Source organism: Haliaeetus leucocephalus, unplaced genomic scaffold (genome assembly GCF_000737465.1).
Source record: "Haliaeetus leucocephalus isolate CR32 unplaced genomic scaffold, Haliaeetus_leucocephalus-4.0 Scaffold135, whole genome shotgun sequence".
NCBI classification, from domain to species: domain Eukaryota; kingdom Metazoa; phylum Chordata; class Aves; order Accipitriformes; family Accipitridae; genus Haliaeetus; species Haliaeetus leucocephalus.
Genome location: NW_010972571.1, coordinates 2,287,444 through 2,307,065, shown reverse-complemented (window position 1 = coordinate 2,307,065; position 19,622 = coordinate 2,287,444). Strand labels below are relative to the sequence as shown.

The following is a 19,622-nucleotide window of genomic DNA, read 5'->3' as shown; positions in this document are numbered from 1 at the left end:
AGTCCTCTACTCAGTAATTTTTGTATTTGCACAGCTATGCTATATTATCATCTACTTGCTTTCTAAATTGCTGTCTCTCTGATGGAGTCAGAATATTTCACAGTGCTATTGTGGGAATGCATATTATTATAGATGGACAAAATGATACCAGAAAGCCAGACTATTCAAATAGTCATTTTCATAATTGCTCAATACTTTCCCTTTTTAGTGGTAGAAATACTTTATTTTGCAATAAAGTCCTAAAGTCATAACAGTCTGAATAGTGTATAATAGTTCCTACAATAAGAGGACTTATCCTTCTCTGTGGGATGAACAAAAGTATTAACTATTAAAGAAAAAGAAATATTTTATAGGCTAACAATCAAGATATTTTTAATAGGAGTTACATGATTGAGGAGAAAATAACTGTTCCTAACTATTACCTTGGGCTCAGGTCAGGTGGACCACTGGTGGTCAGTGCTGAAAGGTGTAACTTAAGGTTTTTCTCCTTCCTTCTGGAGTAGTAATGGAGCTCCGTTTCATGTTTGGTTCTTGAGGGGTTTGAACTGCAAGCATGGATGGGTGAATGAAAGGGCACCGTTCCAGAGGCCAACTGCTTCAAGTTTCTCCCTAGGTGACTTTTATTGCTTCCAGCCTTCTTCTGCTGAGAGCAATTTGTGCTTCTTGTATGGACTGGTGAAAGGGTGCTGCTCTCTTCTTCTCCCTCCTCATCCTCATCTTCATCTTCTACAATTGAAGGGAGTGTCTTCTTTATATTTCCGTTTCCCTTGAGCTCTGTCTAAAATAGCAGATAATACATACTAGGGTAAAATTCAGAGCCTGATGTTGCAGAAATACAATTTCTTCTGGTGTTCATCCTGGAACAAACCCAGATGTAGCACAACTTTCATTTTCTCTTTAGAGATAGCTCTTTTGGAACTCTTCCATAGCTTTCCTCCTCAACTATGGCTATATGTGCATACGTGAGAAAAATATAAACAAATTAAAAAAGGTCACTAGTGACATAGCCAGTGAACTCACTGCAATATGTTTTGTTACCAAGAAAGATTACATGACTAGTTCTTACAAGCCATAAGCCATATGTGCGGTTGAGTAGATTGATCTTGCTTTGCTGAGGCATTATTTCTTTTGAATTTTACACTCAGACTCCTGGTGGACCAAGGGAAAGAACTGAGGCTCTTAATTCATATAATTCTGCATTTTCATATGGAACCATTTATAATGTATAAATAGCATTTACACCAGTTCAGCTCAAGCCTGAATGTCCTCTGTATCCTTCTTAGTTGTTGTAACTGAAACCACTGCTGGGATAGTAGACAAATTTTTCAGTTTATACAAAGTCCTGTTAATGCACCAGTGGTGTGACAGTGTCAACTTCAGAACTGAGTCATCAAAAAGCAGAGCTACACCTGTTTTTTAAAAAAAATGCAATTTGAATGTTTGATGTTGGAACCAAGGCAATTTAGAGTCAACATAAACCTGGGTTCTGTACTTTAGGTACAAATTAAAGCACAGTGTAAGAAAGCAGTGTATTGTTTGTATTGTTTCATGGTAACAAAATATACTGGTCATGAGTGCTGAGACACACCAATATGGAGCTCACGTCAGGATCAGGCCAGAACTCAAAAATAGTTCCCTTTTTTCCCATGGTGCAACTTACTGTATTTATTGAAAGTAGGTGGATGGACTAAGGCAGAGTCAGGTTCCAGGTCAAATTAACAAACTCCACACGTCACAGTGAAGAGTACAGCCAAATGCAACTTCATGGTTTCAGAAAAAGTTAATACTATTTAATTTTTTTTTTCCAGGCTACTCCTCTTAATCAAGCTTGATTAAGGCACTGTTAACTTTAGATAGAAAACCTCAGATGAGCTTGTATAGTCAAATTTCCCACATTCAGGCCAAGTAAGATTGGGTGGGTGGAAATGCAGATCTGGGGAATTTGTCCAAATGTTCTAAGCCCCTATTAGTATCTGGTCTAAATGTTTTGAAGCATGGGTTTAATTTTGCTGCATTCTACAGCATAATTCCATTAAATGAATGCTTTTCTCTTAGTATACATTGACAGATTTAGTGAACTAGGTTCTTTCCATCCGAGATGTATGAAAAGGTAAGAATTTAAAACAGTGGCAAAAGACCTGTCTACATAAAATATAACAGCCTTGTTGTCAACCATAATAGTCATCTGAAGGCTGTCGGGATGATCAAATTGTACAGGAGCTGGCACTGATGCAGCGTACACACTACAGAGAATGAGCGTTACCCGTATTCAAAACTTTGTCTAGGGTAAACACGTGTTTAAAATGCAGGTGCTATAGTAAGATATCCAAATCCAGCACCTGGAAGAGAAGATCATAAGCTGTTACTCATAAAATGGACAGTGGCAGAATTATCTGCAGGATGCTATTTAAAGTCTCATTCTGAAACCTTGGAAGTCAGTTGGAGTTTCTCCAGCTTTGCTCTGGCCATAACTGTGTGCATGTTTCAAAGTCAACCTTGGCATATTTAAAAAGTGACTAACATACCTGAGATAGCGTAGACTTGTTTGATAATTTTGATATTACCTGAAAAAACAAAACAAAACAAAAAGTAGCAAATATGTGCATCTGCACAATATTGGCTTCCAAGAGCATACAAACATCTAAACCAAAACATTTATGTTGATACAAAAAAAGAATCTCATGATAAAACAACTGTATTAAATTAAATGGTGACATAGCACTGAACTAAGGACACTCCTTGGAAACAGATGCTGTGAGGAAAAAAAAATTGTTTTATTTTTATTAAAAAGATAGTTGCTGCAAAAATAACATTTTACTTTAATAAAAGTTGGGTCAAGGCTCCAGATCTGTGAATAAATGTAGATAGGTGAATGTATGCCTGGTGGGTTTCAGTGCTGGTTTGATGGAATCCCATGCAGGAACAGTGCTCTGCTTTGGCCCTACCTCTTTGTAGCTTTAGCTCCTGTGCCAGCCTAGTCCTTACATGTACATGATCTAGCTGTAGTATCTTTGGGGAATTTTCAAAGGCAGTGATGGGACTGAAGCAAGTAGAACCAATATAATCCTGAAGGAGATTCGTGCCTAACAGCTATCCAAGGCCATGACATTTTCCCTTTTTTGGTTAAACAGAAAGAAAAACAAAAGAAAAGGAAGAAGAAAAAATCATGCAAGTTTAATGTGTAACTATTTCTATTAATATCCACTGGAACTGCTGAATAATATTTGTTATGAACATTCTGTTGTTTATTTGAATGTCAATGCGTTGATCATGGGCAAGTCTCTGATAGCCTACATGTTGTATTTATAGGCAAATTTTAGTTTGCCAGGTAGAATTTTCAGAAGTGATTTTCAGCTTTCCTAAAGACACATATCAAAATAAAAAGTGCTTAACACACATTGATTTTAAATTCATAGCATCAGTTTATTTTTTCCAAACTCAGGCAGAAGAAGTTAAGGCTTTCTGGAAGTCATTGGGACTTCCTGGTTTGTGATAAAAGTCTTCAGAACTGCTAAATACATGAATTTTAGGTACAAATTTTTAAAAAATAGTTGTGGGGTTTTTTTTCTTTTTTTTTTTCTTCTCCACAAGTCTTTCAAGTTAACCTGAAAATCGTTTTGTAGTTGCTCATAAAAGTGAGGGTTAGTAGTGGTATAATATACAAATATACAATATTTAAGTTTGTGTAAGCAGAAATCATGTACCACAACAGCCAAGCCAGTAGCAGGTGTATCAATAAATTTAGCAAAAACACTCTAATAACTGCCAAACAGATCAACTGCAATAATTAGGCTATGTAAATAAAATAACTGCTGTGTTCCTCCTGAGTTAGATAAAGTGCTAGACGATATTGGCAGAAGACGAGATCTCAGATGCTGAAATCTCCCAGCTTGTGCTGTAATCTATGCCAATTGAACAAACACTATTTCCTTCAAGATTCAGGAGAACAGGAAACTGGAAATATACTAAAATGTTAAAGTCAGAATTCGGAAGTAGTAATGGCCAACTTTGCACATATGTTTAACAAGATTAATTTAGAAGAGTGCCCGGAATTTTGGGGCATCAGTCTGCTTGGCTTTTAGGCACAGGTGTGGTATGAATATTAAATAACAGCCTTAATTAAAACTCCAAGCCAATCCCAAACATTAGCAGCTTCACAAAAAAAGATCTTAATAAGTATGAATTTGCCTGCTGAAGGCTTTAGAAGTGACTTGTCATTTGTAGTTTGTAATGCAGGTGAAGATTGCTTCTCACTTTTTTTTTTCCTCCTGAGCCCACGTGTCAATCCTGATTGTACCTCTCGAAAACAGAGAAAGAAATTGTTATATGGATGTCTCCTAGATGTCCTGGTGGCATTTCCCACAGCCCTACTGGGGTCTTTCAGCGGGGCTGGGCTTTCAGCTCTGTGACCTGGTGGTAGCACCGTTGCCTGGCTGCAGGACCATTCCACTGCCCATCAACCAAGCACCCACAGCGCCCATCCATCCTCCTCTGCTCTCAGTGTTACCCTTGCTGGTCGCTGCAGCAGGCAGAAACTGGCTGCGGAGGGAGTGGGGTTAGTGCAGCACTTTCTTGCCTTATGACCTTACCAAGAGAAAGGTAAAGGGATTTTTGAAGGCAGGTTGCTTTCTGCAGGGAGGGGAAGGAGTGTCCTTGGGAGGAAGGGTAGCAGAAGAGAAGGATAGGTGTGAAAAGGGAGCATGTGACATGAGAAACTACTCATCAGACTTATTCTATTTCTCAAACTGGTCCCTTTAACCCACTAGGGACAATTTCAGTCTGGATAAATTGATTTTTTTTTATAAACTCTGCACCTACAAACTATCTTTTCCATAGCACAGAACCCACAGTAAAAGAGTGTGGCAATTGCTTCTTTATTAATACACTGCAGCCATATTTATTGCCTGTAACTTTGAATGCCATATCTTGCACATATAAAACAGGGGTCTGGACTTTATGGCTTGGTAGTTGAAAGTTGGTAAAAGAAACTATAATTAATCTGTGGCCAGGGAGAATTCTCAAGAGTTTTGCTTTTAAACCTCCTCCAGCAACATCCCCCTCTCTCTCCCTGCAAAAATACCATTCTCAAAGAGAAAAGGAAAGATGAATATGAACATTGATAAAGTCAGTCAAAGGGCAGTAAATTTAAAGACCTCACCATGAACATAGCTTTATCTCTGTAAAAATGTAGTATCAGAATAAATAACTATGAGGTGCTGTCCTAGTTTCTGATCTGCTAAAACCTTTTATTTAAGGCAACACACTGGTTTAACCTTCTATAAAATGTTTTTTTTTTTCTTATGCAAAAAAAAAGAGGATGCAAAATAGCTTTCATGCTAGTCTTTTTAAAAGAAGCACAACTCATAAGGGATAAGGGCTGATGAAAGAAAAAACACAGGTATTTCCCCTGCTATGCATTAGGAAAAAAACAAAAAGACTGGTGTTAGTATGAGTTATGTGAAATATTGTCAAAGAGTCTAACTCAATTTTTAATTTCAGCCCTTGTGTCTCTTTATGTCTTGTGAAACCAGCTATTAAATTTAATTTCACAAGACAAAACAATGACAGTTCATGTACCAAAAGCAGACTCATATCGAATTCTTCCATGTATGTAATCTCAAATCTATAATCTCGTAGTTGTTTAATATGTTAATATATAGAGCTTAAAAATTCAGTAATCTTTATATTACTTATTACAAGCACAAAAAGAACAATTCCCCATCTGAAAACACTGGTGGTTTGCTGTCAAAATCCAGTGGTCTGAAGACTTTTCCAGGGTCAACAGACAGTAGTCTTTAATAGAAGAATCTCATCCAGGAATTGTGGCCAAACCAGGTAATTAGCTGTACAATAATTCAAAATGAATTCCAATGATAAAACCGTAAAAAGAGAAATATAGAGATGCAGCTAAATTTGGGGTTAATACATTAAATGTCCAGGTAAGTAAATTTGCATTTTGGGGCTTAAAAGAATGTTATCTGCTTTTACTGGCCTGATCCCTGTTGCCTTCATGGGAATTATGAACAAAAATAGAAACATAATTTCGCTGATTTGCTTGTAAGTCTGGGGTCCTAAAATATATGAATAATTCTTTGTATCTGAGGAGTCAAAAGGCTAAAATACGCTTTCAGGAAAGGATTTGAAATCAAACTAGAATATTAATGTTCTTAGTCAGCATTTGGAAACAGAAAAAACCTATTTAGAAGCATTGGCAGTGTGCAGAAAAAAAACCAAGACTGCATGCCATATGTTCCATTCTTTGCAAAATTACTGTATGGTAATGGAAAAGACACAAGTACATAACAAGGGATTATTGTACTGCTGAAAAGCTTAATACCTCACATGTGTTCAGGCCTCGGTTTTCCGTAATCAGGAAATTTTTCAATGAAATATCACAAATCCTTTAAATCACAAAGGACTCAATCACTCACAAAGAATTTTTCAGGTTAGATACAGTTGTTTTATATCTACATTTACTGAGAAATTTAGCCCTTCTTTTTCTTTTTTTTTTTTTCTTTTTAAGACTTTCTATAGTTCATTGGCTTGTTGCTATATTTTCTCAGGTTCATTCTTATCTTTTTCCTTGCTTAATGGACAGATAAAGAAAATGTATTTTGTGGAAGCAGTTGCTTTCAGCATTCTCTGATCCTACTTACAGTAGAATATATTGAATTAGCAGCAAAAGTTGAACGGCAGATCTGTCACCGGTATTTTATCCTTGCTGACCAATAACTGTGAATTGCCATGAGCTCTGCAATCTTCTGTTAAGTCTTTATCCTACATCATTCCTATCTTTTGAATAAATTATTGTATCCTGTGCAGTTAGGACAAGTGTTCAATGACTGGCTGGTTGTGGTTAGCTTTGGATAAGTTTTTTGCAAATGAATACTTTCTTGCATTCAAATTTCTCACATGAGCTTTCATAGTTAGTATTAAAAGTTTAGTTTTCATATATTTCTTTAAAACCTGGTTGTTAATTTCACTGCATTCATTAGCAAAAGTTTTTAATTATACTTTGATTGTTTCATTAACAATATAGGATCTATTGCATTTTGTGTTAAAAAGATGTCACAGAAAGAAAACCTAACCTCTCTGTTACTTGCTCCAAATCAAGAACTGAATAAATGGTAAACATGGATTGTATAATTTGTCATTTTTACTTCTATATTCTTACCTCCCTCTCCCCCACCCCCAAAAAAGGAGAAGAAAATAGGATGCCAGACTGCTCTGAACGTACATTTTTCATAGCAAACTTGTGCCAATAAGAATTAGAAAATATTAAGGAAGACACTGTCAATAAGGTCAAAAGAAGACAGAAATGAGAAATTGTTAAAATAGACAATAGACCTGGCACTGACTGTAAATTGCTCTGGCAGGTTGGAATTTTGGAAAAGCTTGCAGGTTACTGCAGACAAAGGTTATAGTGGAGAAAAATTTTTAATATTCCTACAGTTTTATTACAGTCATGTAAAGATTTACATAATATTAATAGAAATTACAATGAATGCTAACAGCTTTCAAAGCAATAAAACTTACATGCTTAACTTCATGCAACTCTTAAGATTTCACACAGACTCATAAATATTTGCAGGACTGGCCCCATGGATTGATATCCAGTTAGACTCCTCAACATGAGGCTGTAGATACTGTGGAAGAGTTGCTTTTAAGTTTGTATTGTCAGCTTTATCTTTAAATGAAACGTCATACTACTTTTAATGTAAATATGTGTCTCTGACTTCAGAGAGGCTCTTGAAAAGAGGAATACAATTAAGTGGATCTTAAAAAATATTCTCCCAATGAATTTTATTACCTGCCGATTGGTTATTTCCAAGCATCCCCAATGTTACACAGCTGTTTTGCTAGCACTCAGAGGCCAAATCAGTGGGATGAGTGTTAATAAGAAGTGACTCACTGAGGACAGTGACATATTTGTGTAGAATTTTTAAGAAAGTCCGGCTTTGTCTGGCTTTCAGGGTAAACCTTAAAAAGAAGAAGGCAGGGACAGGCATAATCTGTTTCCTTATTTTAAAATCTGTTTGGGTTTTTTTGCTTGTTTGTTTGTTTGTTTGTTTTTCCCCAGAAACATTTCCTCTAAATAATGAATATTTTGCTTTTTGGGTGGCAACTTGATCAGTAGATTAACCTCTAGCCAACTATCCCAGAAGGAAAAAAGTGAAAATTGAGCACACAGCTGGCCCCTAGACATATTCAGATTTAAAACTTTGGGGAAGACAGCAGATGTAGAGTAACTGTGAAAGCAATTCGCATGATTTCACCTCAGGGCAAGAAGCCATGTCCTGGCATGTGAAGATATCAGCAGAAGTCTAAGCATATAACCTTATTAAGTAAGAAAGCCATCATAATTTCCTTCCCCTGAGATGCAATTTGTGTTTTCTATATACTCATAACACAGAAAAGCTAGGCACATAGCTTTTTGGAGCTTTTGGCAGCTTTGTCACTCAAGAAGTTCTGCATAGGTTAGAAACTAAGACAACATGGACACTCAATAAGTGAATAAAATTGCTTCAATTTTCAAAGTACCATGATATAAACCAAAACCCAGTGTCAGAGAGATGCAATATAAATTTTGCTGAAGGAATGAACATAGTTTGATTATCAATGGAGCCTGTCCCTGAACACTTATTATATATACAGTACTGTACTGTATATACAATATATATGTATATACTGTATCTATATATTTGTTTCTACAATCATGTTTTTATTTATTACAGCATTGAAAAAGTGATATATATGTCTTAGATAGGAACTACATTTTCAGCAGAACTCAAGTTACACTTATGTAGGCAGGTTCTGTAGCTCTGGTTTTACTGAGTGAAGGTATAGATGATTAAAAAGAAAAACATGCTGGTATATTTGTTTTTATATCAGTAGAATCTTAGACTGCATTTGTACATAAATAATTTTTGTTTTTCATTTTTATATGCTTTCATATCTCTGAGCAGAGGGGTGGGTCTAGATGATCTTCGGAGGTCCCTTCCAACCTCAGCTATTCTACTATTCTACAGTGTTTAAAAAAGTTGCACTAAAAAATGTTACCAGCTCAATAAAATTGAGAATACATATTTGGATCCATGTAGAATGCCTACTTGATACACAAGTTGTGCTCATTATAGACAGTTTGCTCAAAAACTACATCATATTTAATTTAATACATTTCAGCATGTATCCTGAGGTTATAATGACTCTGCAAGTGATATAGCAACTTTTCCATATAAGCCAGTCTGATATGCTCATTACAGCTCAAAGTAGCCTGCCTTCAGAACTAGTGTTCTTATAGAAGAAATTGTGGTAAGTATTATAATATCCTTCATAAATTAGTCTGACTTTACACATAATAATAAAATGATAAGTTACTGTAAGAATGCTTCTAAATTTAAGGCCACTATCTGGTCATTGCTATATCAATGCAAAATAAAAGCAATTATAAAAAAAAAAATCCAACCTCTAAATTCATACCATTTTAAGGTTAAGATGTATCAGGATTAATTTTATTTTCCATGTTTTCCAATAGAGACAAATATTTAATATTAATATTGTAAAAGTTACATTATCATGTTTTCTAAGGCACAGTGAAATATATTGGAAAAAGTTATTATTTAGCATCCCTGTGTAATTAAAATAGAAATATGGTTAGATTCCAAAGCAATACTGTCTGAAAGCCAAGAGCTTTTCCTGGCTAAAATTCTGTTTGACACAGTGTTTTATGCCCTCCTCATACCACAGTCTAAAGACATCAATAAGCTGCTTTGCCAGCCTGGATTTTTTTTTTTTTTTTAACATGTAACCCTCTGGTTAAGCTTTATAATCTGATGCAGAATGCAATAATTCCAGGAAGTGAAATGAATGAGAATGAAGACTGTTCAAAAGCTAAAATTAGAAGTAAAATTTTGTCACTTATTTAAGCATTTTTATTCTAGTTACAATGAAAGTAGTTTGTATTTATCAAGAAAGTGCTAAGGTTAATTGTGAAAATCCTAATTACATACGTGCATTGAATAGTTTTGTTATAAATAATGTATAACAAATAATCATAATTCCTGTCTCTTAACCCATTCACAAAAGTAAAAGAGTGACCACAGAGGTAGGAATTTTGGGATAGGTCACATATATGTATCATATTCCCAGACAAAACTAAATGGGTTATTTTCCTCTCCTCCCCTTTGGCCTCTTCCACACCTTGTGGGATTCACAGCCAATTGTCTATTTGTTTCAGGTGTAAAATGGAAAAGACTTGTAAAAGCACAAGAATTAATGAAAAAAAATGGAAAAGATGACATAATTGCATCAATAAGTTGTGGTGGGATGAATCTTCTAACTCGAAAGTAACCACAAATCAGAAGAATAAACTATTAGAGAGACAAAACCAGACAGTATAGGTGGCTGTGTGTTGTTGTTTTCAAAAATATTAGAATGACTGAAGGCTACAGAAATGAAATAGGAGCATACCGGCAAAAAAAAAAAAAAATTCTTCAGGTAAAGATTCTAGGAAAGAAAATGAAAAGGCCACCAAGCCTCAAAGAGAAAAGGCATACCAGTCTGTCCTTTTTGAATTACATGTTTCCTTATTGCATTATTTCTCAGCAGTGTACGATATATTAGAAACATGATAGTGAGATGATTATCTTGAGGGGTACTGGGTGAACTGATGGCTCGGAGGCACCACACATCATGCTCACCCATGACTGCAAGTAAACAAGCTTTATGAGTTAGCAGACAACAAAAAGGAGTGAAACCTGGCTCTCACTATAGCTCCAGGTCAGCCCCGCTCCCACGCTGAGTGAAGCAGGTAATTGCCAGGTTGAGGGAGTGGAGGAAGGACTGACAGTAACACTGCACAGGGAAGAGGATATTGCAGCAGAGTTAATTGTCTGAAACTAGCAACCACCTTAAATAGCTAGACATCCACCAAAACATGCTTACTGTAATGAATTGAGGTAGGAGACCTGTGAAATATCTTGCAGAGAGCTCGATGACAGAGCTTGTTCCCAAACTGCTTCTCAGTCATTTAAAATCAGAAATTAAGTGTAAACAGGTGAAGGACCTGCTGGTTTTTTGCCAGTGGTCATGCCCTTCTACAGCTGCACAATCCTGTCATTTGTTCCATAGAAACACAGAAGTTGAGCTGTGTAAGTGACGTGTATGAGTACTGCCTTGTTCAGCAACAGGGTAATTTATTTTGGGAAGATGGAGAGGGAGAGAGAGAGAAGAAGGAAAAAAAAATCCAGATGATTCCAGAAGCAAGAATGAAAAATCTGAGTAGCTTGTAAAATGTGAAAGAGCACTAAGCAATGTTTCACAGCAGCACTGACTGCAGAGTAGTCCATGAACAGAGGCAAGTAAGAGACCTACTCCAGTGAATGCATTAGGAGTCATTTCTCAAAGTTAATTATATGTTCACAGTTTTTAAAGTATTTTAGTTTTTGATAGTATGAGGAGTACCTTCATTCCTATACTGTAATTGCTGAGAAGATGAGAAGTTTGCAGACTCCATCTTGGATCAAAAGAGGTATAAATTAGAAATGGAAATAAAAGGAATAATTTGTGTGTGTGTGTGTGTGTGTATGTAGGGGGTTTTTTGTTCGTTTGTTTGTTTTGGGTTTTTTTTCAGAATAATCGTGCAGATAAAGTATTGGCCTTCTGTTGCTTTAGGTGATTTATTCACTTCTATATTCCACCTGTTGTAATAATTCTTGTATAGAAACATGAAAATTGCCATTGACTAGTCTGTTGTTTTGCAGAATTTATACCTACTGTGCCACAGACAATAAAGACCAGTGAGTTACACCTGCATTAATAATATATGATCTTCTGCCAGACAACTTATTAACAAAGGGGGGTGCTTAACTGCATGTAAGTTTGTTTGAAAATGACAAGTTTTCCTCAAAGTTACCCAACCCCACTCTAAAGTCAAAGTAGGGCTTTTTAAACTTTTGTCCTGGTTTCAGCTGGAATAAAGTTAATATTCTTCTTAGTATCTGTGTTTTGGATTTAGGATGGGGATAATGTTGATAACACACTGATGTTTTAGTTGTGGCTAAGTACTGTTTATACTAAGTCAAGGATTTTTCGGCTTCTCATTCCCAGCCAGCAAGAAGGCTAGAGGGGCACAAGAAGTTGGGAGGGAACACAGGCAGGACAGCTGACCCAAACTGGCCAATGGGGTATTCCATACCATGTGACATCATGTCCAGTATATAAACTGGGGGGACTTGGCCAGGGGGCACTGCGGCTCGGGGGTTGGCTGGGCATTGGCCAGCAGGTGGTGAGCAATTGTATTGAGCATCACTTATTTTGTGTATTCTATTATTGTTATTATTATTATCATTATTGTTATGATTATCCCTTCCTTTTCTAGCCTATTAAAGTGTCTTTATCTCAACTCATTAATTTTACTTTTTTTCTGATTCTCTCTCCCATCCCACTGGGCAGGGGGATTGAGTGAGTGGATGCATGGTGCTTAATTGCTGCTGTGGTTAAACCACGAAACTTTCTAAATTAAGCCACTTCTTTCTATACAGCTGCTGGGTAATGTGGCAAAACCCTCTTCTCGATTAGAAAGGTAGTTGGAAGTATTCGGGAAATCTATGGAAATTATTTATTATGAAAAATATTTTGCAACCTGTGATTGTCCTGCAGTGTCCAGGATGAGCTACGATCTAGGCTGGGGTGGAGGAATTATGACTAAGTGTAGCAGTGTAATAAGAAATTAATTTTTTCGATGCGTAGCTTTTATTATAAGCATATAGGTAATGCCCAAGAAATAGGATTTTCTTGGCTCTGAATGTTAAACACATCAATAAGTAATTATGTGACTGAAGTTTCTATCAGGTTTTCTTATCTTACAATACTTGCAAAAATTAAAAGCAACTATTTCTAAAAAAATCCCATGCTTATTTTTTCCTTACTACCTATAGAATTGCAGATAGGATAACTTTGATTTGTTTCTTTAAAGCAAAATACTATTTATTATGCAGACAATAAAGATGCATTAAAAAAACCCAGAAATGTCATGCTATTTCCATTGCTGATTCACAATAGATAATCAAATATGTAACAGATAAAATTCCTTCTGAGTTATTACTATGTCAGAAAGCAGCATTCATAAATTCAACAGACCTATAGCGCAATATCTTGAAAAAGCATGACTAAAGAGGCAAGAATGCATGTATGTCAAATACATAAACTACTAGCTGAAAAAGAGACAGTGGCTAGGCAGACTTTCAGCTGACTTTTGTGCTTGCCTTCAAAATATTTTTTGCTATCCTTTTTTCTGCTTACAGGAGCAATACCACCAGTTGGCACAAAGAAAGATAAAAGTCTAAAAATAAACCAATTAAAAAAAAAAGGTGGAGTTACGCATATGCTCTTATAATACTTGTTTAATGCTTAGCTGGAATGAACCAGAATACTCAGCATATTTTAGATTAGAATTTGTGGACGTATTTCTTCCCAAGCTGGGCCCTCTGATTTATGCTCCAGAGCTTAGAACTGTTTTCACCTTTAAGAACAATTGGTTTGGCCAGTTGTCAGGTTTCCCAGCAGTAAATGAGGAGCATCCCTTGTAATTTGTTTGGTATTGCTAATAGCAACCTGAGCTTTATTATATTAACCCCCTCCCCAACTCAATCATTAAAATTTAATAAATTCTAAACACCAGCCTCTCTAAAGGACAAGAATTAAGCCCCATTTTGTCAGACAATGCCTTTCTGGGGAAAAAAAATTCTTTGTTTTTATTGCTTCTTGGTTGTCTTTTAAAATTTATTTGTCTATTTATTTATTTTATTACCAAGGAGCCTGGCTAAGCTGCAGTAAGACTCAATGTTCTCAACTGGAGGAAGGACCTACCACTTTTCTTGTGCAATCTTTGTCATTATGTTTCATTTACACTGCGGATGCACTGAAGGAAGCAGTCCTTCCTCCTGCTTCAGAGACTCAATGTTTTCATTTTAAAGAGAGCAGCTTCTCCTCCTTTGGGGGGAGGGGGAAGGGAAGCTCTCGTAAGAGGCAGAAACTACTTTTAAGGCTACAAAAGGAAAAGTAGATTCTTATTAATTATGAGTCCTGTCTACAAACACAGACTTTTGAATCTTCAGGAATATAATCTTTTCTTTTTCAAAATGACACATATTGATGGAGCTCTAGTGAGTCAAAGACTGTGTCTGCATGGGCCTTATCTTCCTTTGGGACTTCATTACAGCTTGAGGGATGGCATAGGTGTCAAGGAGGCCTCTTGTTCTTTGTATCAGTCTGGCTGTAACCAGCCTTTGGGGTTTTTTTGATGAATAACGATGTCTACACTGTAGACACTTCTGTGTGGACACATGAAATAATCAGAAACAATAAACTGTTACCAAGCCCACAAAGATATTGTGCAAATATTTACCTATTCTGAGTTTCTCATAGGATAATTCAATTATGAACATCTGCTACTGCTCTCTAAATATATAAAATAGCACATTTTCTATGGCTGATGGATAGCAAAATAATTTCCAGTTTCTTTCAGATAATTGTATACTATTTTGTAAGAACCTTCTTATGAGTGCTTAGCTTTATCAAATCAATATGTGACTGTCTCACTGCCTGCTATACATGCAACCTGTAACATATAGTGCAAAATTATATAGGTGCGTGAGGCGGGTGTCAAAATCTGTGTCACTTAGGAAACTTTTGCATGGCTATGACATCATAGTCACAGACCGTCATGGTTTAACCCCAGCCAGCAACTAAGCATCACACAGCCGCTCACTCACTTCCCCTGCCCCCCAGTTGGATGGGGGAGAGAATAGGAAGGAAAAAACAGTAAACTCAGTGGGATGAGATAAGAACAGTTTAAAAGAACAGAAAGGAAGAAATTAATAATGATAATAATTCAATAATAAAATGACAATAATAACAATAAAAGGATTGGAATATACAAAACAAGTGATGCACAATGCAGTGGCTCACCACTCGCCAACTGATGCACAGTCAGTTCCCGAGCAGCGATCCCTCCCAGCCCCACTGCCCCCAGTTTATATACTAGACATGATGTCACACGGTATGGAATACCCCTTTGGCCAGTTTGGGTCAGCTGCCCTGGCTGTGTCCCCTCCCAACTTCTTGTGCCCCTCCAGCCTTCTTGCTGGCTGGGCATGAGAAGCTGAAGAATCCTTGACTTAGTCTAAACACTACTTAGCAACAACTGAAAACATCAGTGTGTTATCAACATTCTTCTCATACTAAACCCAAAGCATAGCGCTATACCAGCTACTAGAAAGAAAACTAAATCTATCCCAGCTGAAACCAGGACACAGACGTAGAAAAATTGGTTGAAACACACGAATGGATGAATTGTTTTAATATCATACTCCAGCTACCAAACAAATTAGCTTTTTCTAACTGTCCTCAAATAATTGAGTACATTTACAAAGACTGTTATGAATTTCTTGAGCAAAATGCAGCAAAGAAAAAAAGGACAGAATATATATAATCAACATAAAGACTTTTTTCCTAATTCACATCTTGTTGTGATGGGAGTATGTAAAAAAGATGGCGTAATAGCACTGCCTGTGTGATTGCACACACATTAATGGTTATAGTCATAAATCACATAATGATTGCTGGTTTTAGAGCTATCATGAGGAACTGTTGAAACTTTATCCCCCTGGTTTTGTGCCTTTCTGTTTCTCTATCTGTTACTCATTGGAGGCTGAAATAGTTACATGATTGCCAGCTCCTGTACTTAAAATCTCCTGAGCTTTTCTTCCAAGATTGCTTAAAAACACTTTCAATCTTTCTATAACCAGACAGCTACAGTTTCGACTTGTTACTGAGAAATCTAGTTACAGCTCCTTCTTGTTTTACTGAAAAGTGACATGGCTGTGGAAGTCCTGGAGCCTTTTCCACCATTATACCTTGGATTTTAATGCAGATGGAGCACATAATTATATACACTCATAGACTTGGAAATGAACCAAGAAAACAAATTCAAAAAGTTTTCTTAGAGATTTCTGTGTGGGGAGGGTAGTTATACAATCTAGTGCTAAGTATCCAACTTTGACACTCCAGGATCAGGAAACCCCTGACGACCGCTGGTTGTTACTGGTCCACTTACTTTTAATTCAGTTCAAATCTCGTATTCAATTTTGTATGCAATTAACAGTTCAAACAGCACAAGGAAGGGGATAATGGATCACCAGGACTGCATCTGTCTGCAGCCTCACCTTTTTAATGCTGGCTTAAAGTGTTAGGAAACCTACCACTTAAGGCAGTTTTGGTGGATTGTGACTGAAAATGCAATTGTATTTTAGGTCAGGACTGAAAGGCACTTGGCATGTAATAGTGGGGAATTTCTATTCAATCATTCTATTCAATCTGTGGTTTACCTTACCCTAAACTGAAAGGTGCTTGGCAAGTCATAGTGGGGAAATTAATGCTATTTTACCCTGCAGTTCATCTGATGCTAAATACTGCTACTGATCCATTTTCAGAAGCATTAAATTCACATTCAGTTGCAAATTTGCAGTCATTTAAAACACCCAAGGAAAAAGAGAGTGAGAAACTGACTTATTAAAAATAATCAATCCACTGTTTAACTACGGAAAAGCTCTCCAAACCCAAGATTTCCATAAAGCTGCAGAAGTCATAGACAGTCACAGAAGTAAAATCTCCCTGTCTCAGGGAGAGAGAGATGAAGATACTGTGTCACAACTCCCAAACTCTCCCATAGCATCATTCCCAAGAAATAAGGCTATATTTAAAAAAAAAAAAAAAAAGTCACATTTTCATACCCACAAATTGCACTTCTGAAAACCTTCTTCTTATTATTCTATGAGAGTAAACCATCAGATAATGCTCAGATTACTTGTGCTTGGAAATTATATGCATAAAGACATGATATTTTCTAGGTGAAGCAGAGCGAGTGGTTGACCAGGCACATTTGCTGCTGACATAGATATCTTCCCTCATTTGTTGAGCCCTCTTTTTGTGGTGGTACAATTTTTGGCCACCTTATTCCTGCTCTTTATCCTTGTTGATATGTAAAATTGTTTGATAAGATATGAGATGCACATGACCAAGGTTAGTTCTGCTGCAAGAGAAAGACTAGTGGAAGCCATAGTTAACCCGAGGATGTAGGAGAAAGTGACACTACAATAATCTGTCTTGGGTTCTCTATATTTGTCTATGACGCAGGAAGCTACTCAGTGTCAGGCTGGGGTTTTTTTCCCCTTTAATTTTAAGATAATGGATTATACCATGAAAATATGGTGTGTATTCACAAATGCTGTAGAGCAGTTCTGTTGGCCTAGATGTCCCTCAGGCCAGCACCACTTTTTATGGGTGACTACTGCAGGACAGAACTCACCACGACTTTCTGAACAGGAACACATGTGAGTGGGCATGAGCAGGGAAGACATAGTGCTGGAGTGACATGCACACAGGGCATCCACTGACACTTTTCTTCACAAACAGCCAAGCAACAGGCCACTTTTCGTAACAGCGAGTGCCTGCCTATGTATGCTATGTGGAGGATAACAGCCACACAGCGTGTGTACACCCATATGGTTAAGTCAGAAAAAGAGAGCCGTCATAAAAGCTTTCCACTATTAAAATCTGAATATATATATTTGCTACATAATATCAGTGAAAGTATTTTGGTAATTCTATACTGAAGTCTTTCAGTAGTGCATTATCTGGAATTTCTTGGTTTTTTCACATTAATTGCTCATTTAAATGGAAAAACATTTCAGTTGCAGTGTGATGAGAAACAATTGTTTCTCATTTTGGATGTGTGATGATGTTCTTAACTACGAAGTGATAATCAGTGATCATATGAATGTTCATTAGGCTAGCACATGAGCTTCTAGAAAAGGTATAGTTAAATACCTTTTTGGACACATGCTTTACATTACAATTATTTTTAAACATAAGCAAAAAATAACAAAATATTAAAGAAGAATGTTCTCTCAGATGATGTTTTCTATGGAAAAATGAGAAGCAGAGAACATGTTCACAGTTTATGATCTGATCAACTGATAAACAATTCATGTGGGTAATGACTGAATTATCAAACAAATGGAATGAGCGGTCCTTTTAATGTAATCTGGGTATTATTTCTTTACTGTGGCAAAATTATGAGAACTGGCTAAAGTATGATAAACGTCTTAAAGGTAACAATAACTGAAGAGACCTTTAAAGATACTTACATCACTTTCATGGCCTTCTCTTAGATTGTATGTGAGATCATGCTGTATGTCTTCAACAAACTTGTGAGCATACTCTGGGTAAAGGTCAAGCACTTCAAAGAGACCTTTGAGGATAATGCATTGGAGGTCACAGTACGTTAGAGCTTTAACATCTGCATTTGTTTTAATAACTTGATCCCTAATGGATAGGTTTGCTCCAATTAAATCTCCTTTACCTAAAAGAAAATACAAAATAATCATCTTCAAAGCATGAATTCTTTACTTCTTTTTTGAATCATAAATCTGTTTAACGTAATTGCTAAATCTTAAATCCCATTGTTACCACTGCATTGTTTAATTAATAACGTTCTAAAGGATCTTTGACTAAAAGCTGTCTTTTTTTTGCAGGTGCAATCTTATATGCAATAAATTGGAGGTACAAAGACTAATTTCCAGGCAGGTAACTACCTGATTTAAGGGAGCAATCAAGTAAATACATATAAAATTAAGATTTATGCTAGTAATTAATAGCAGGTGCAATTCTGTTTTTCAAAAAGAGAACATTATGTTTCTAGCTCGGTTTTTTGGTTTTCTTTCTTTTTTTTTTTTTCAGACAGGTGTTAAGATAGCATTTTAACAATGACACAATTAAGTGTAGATTGTCCATTCAAATGACCCTTTTACTTAGAATTTGGATTGAAAAACATTCGCAATCTGTGATAACTATGGCTGCACAGCTACACTTCATGATGTAACTTAGTTGTACAGGCTATTAATAGATGTGTAGTTCAATAGCACTGCTGTCAAGAAAAAAGAATGAATTCTTAAGCCATTATATTTTCCATTTATGGGCAAGACTGCCTTAGAAAGCTGGATGTATTAAAAACCACAACTGCAGCACAAAAATTTTAGAACAAAAAGCTTCCATAAACATCTGATCTGAGGTATAAATTCCAAAGAGCAGTCACTGAACCAGAGGTCTTCCCCAAAAGTTAATGCAGATGGTCTTTGTTAAAGACCTGGACAGTGTGGTGGAGTGGGTTCTTGGCAAGTTTATGGGCAATACCAAATTGGGGGGAGTGGTTGATATGCTGAAAGGCAGAGCTGCTATTCTGGGGGACCTCAATGAATGAGAAGGGGACAGACAGGAACCTCATGACGTTCAATGAAAACAAATGCCACATCCTGCACCTCGGATGGAAAACCTCCCTGCAGCAGTATGGGCTGGGGACCGCCCAGTTGGAAAGCAGCTCTCTGGGAAAGGACATGGGGGTCCTTGTGGGCAACAAATTGAACATGAATGAACGGTGTGCCCTTGCAGCAAAGAAGTCCAAGTACCTCCTGCACAGCATTAGCAAAAGTGCAGCCAGCAAGTCGCAGGAAGTGTAGTCTTTCCCTCTATATATCACTTATCATACCACATCTGGAGTACTG

At 36.6% G+C, this 19,622-nt stretch overlaps 1 protein-coding gene across 1 annotated transcript in view; it reads right to left on the bottom strand.

The window, feature by feature from the left end:
* The window catches only part of KCNH8 (potassium voltage-gated channel, subfamily H (eag-related), member 8), a 208,782-nt gene that overhangs the window by 18,205 nt on the left and 170,955 nt on the right, over positions 1–19,622 (bottom strand). The window contains exons 11-13 of the mRNA XM_010585899.1: positions 18,210–18,424; positions 2,526–2,564; positions 423–778 (exon numbers count right to left, since the gene is read on the bottom strand). Of these exons, the coding sequence (XP_010584201.1) occupies positions 423–778; positions 2,526–2,564; positions 18,210–18,424 (610 nt within the window). The remainder of the gene's footprint in view (positions 1–422; positions 779–2,525; positions 2,565–18,209; positions 18,425–19,622) is intronic.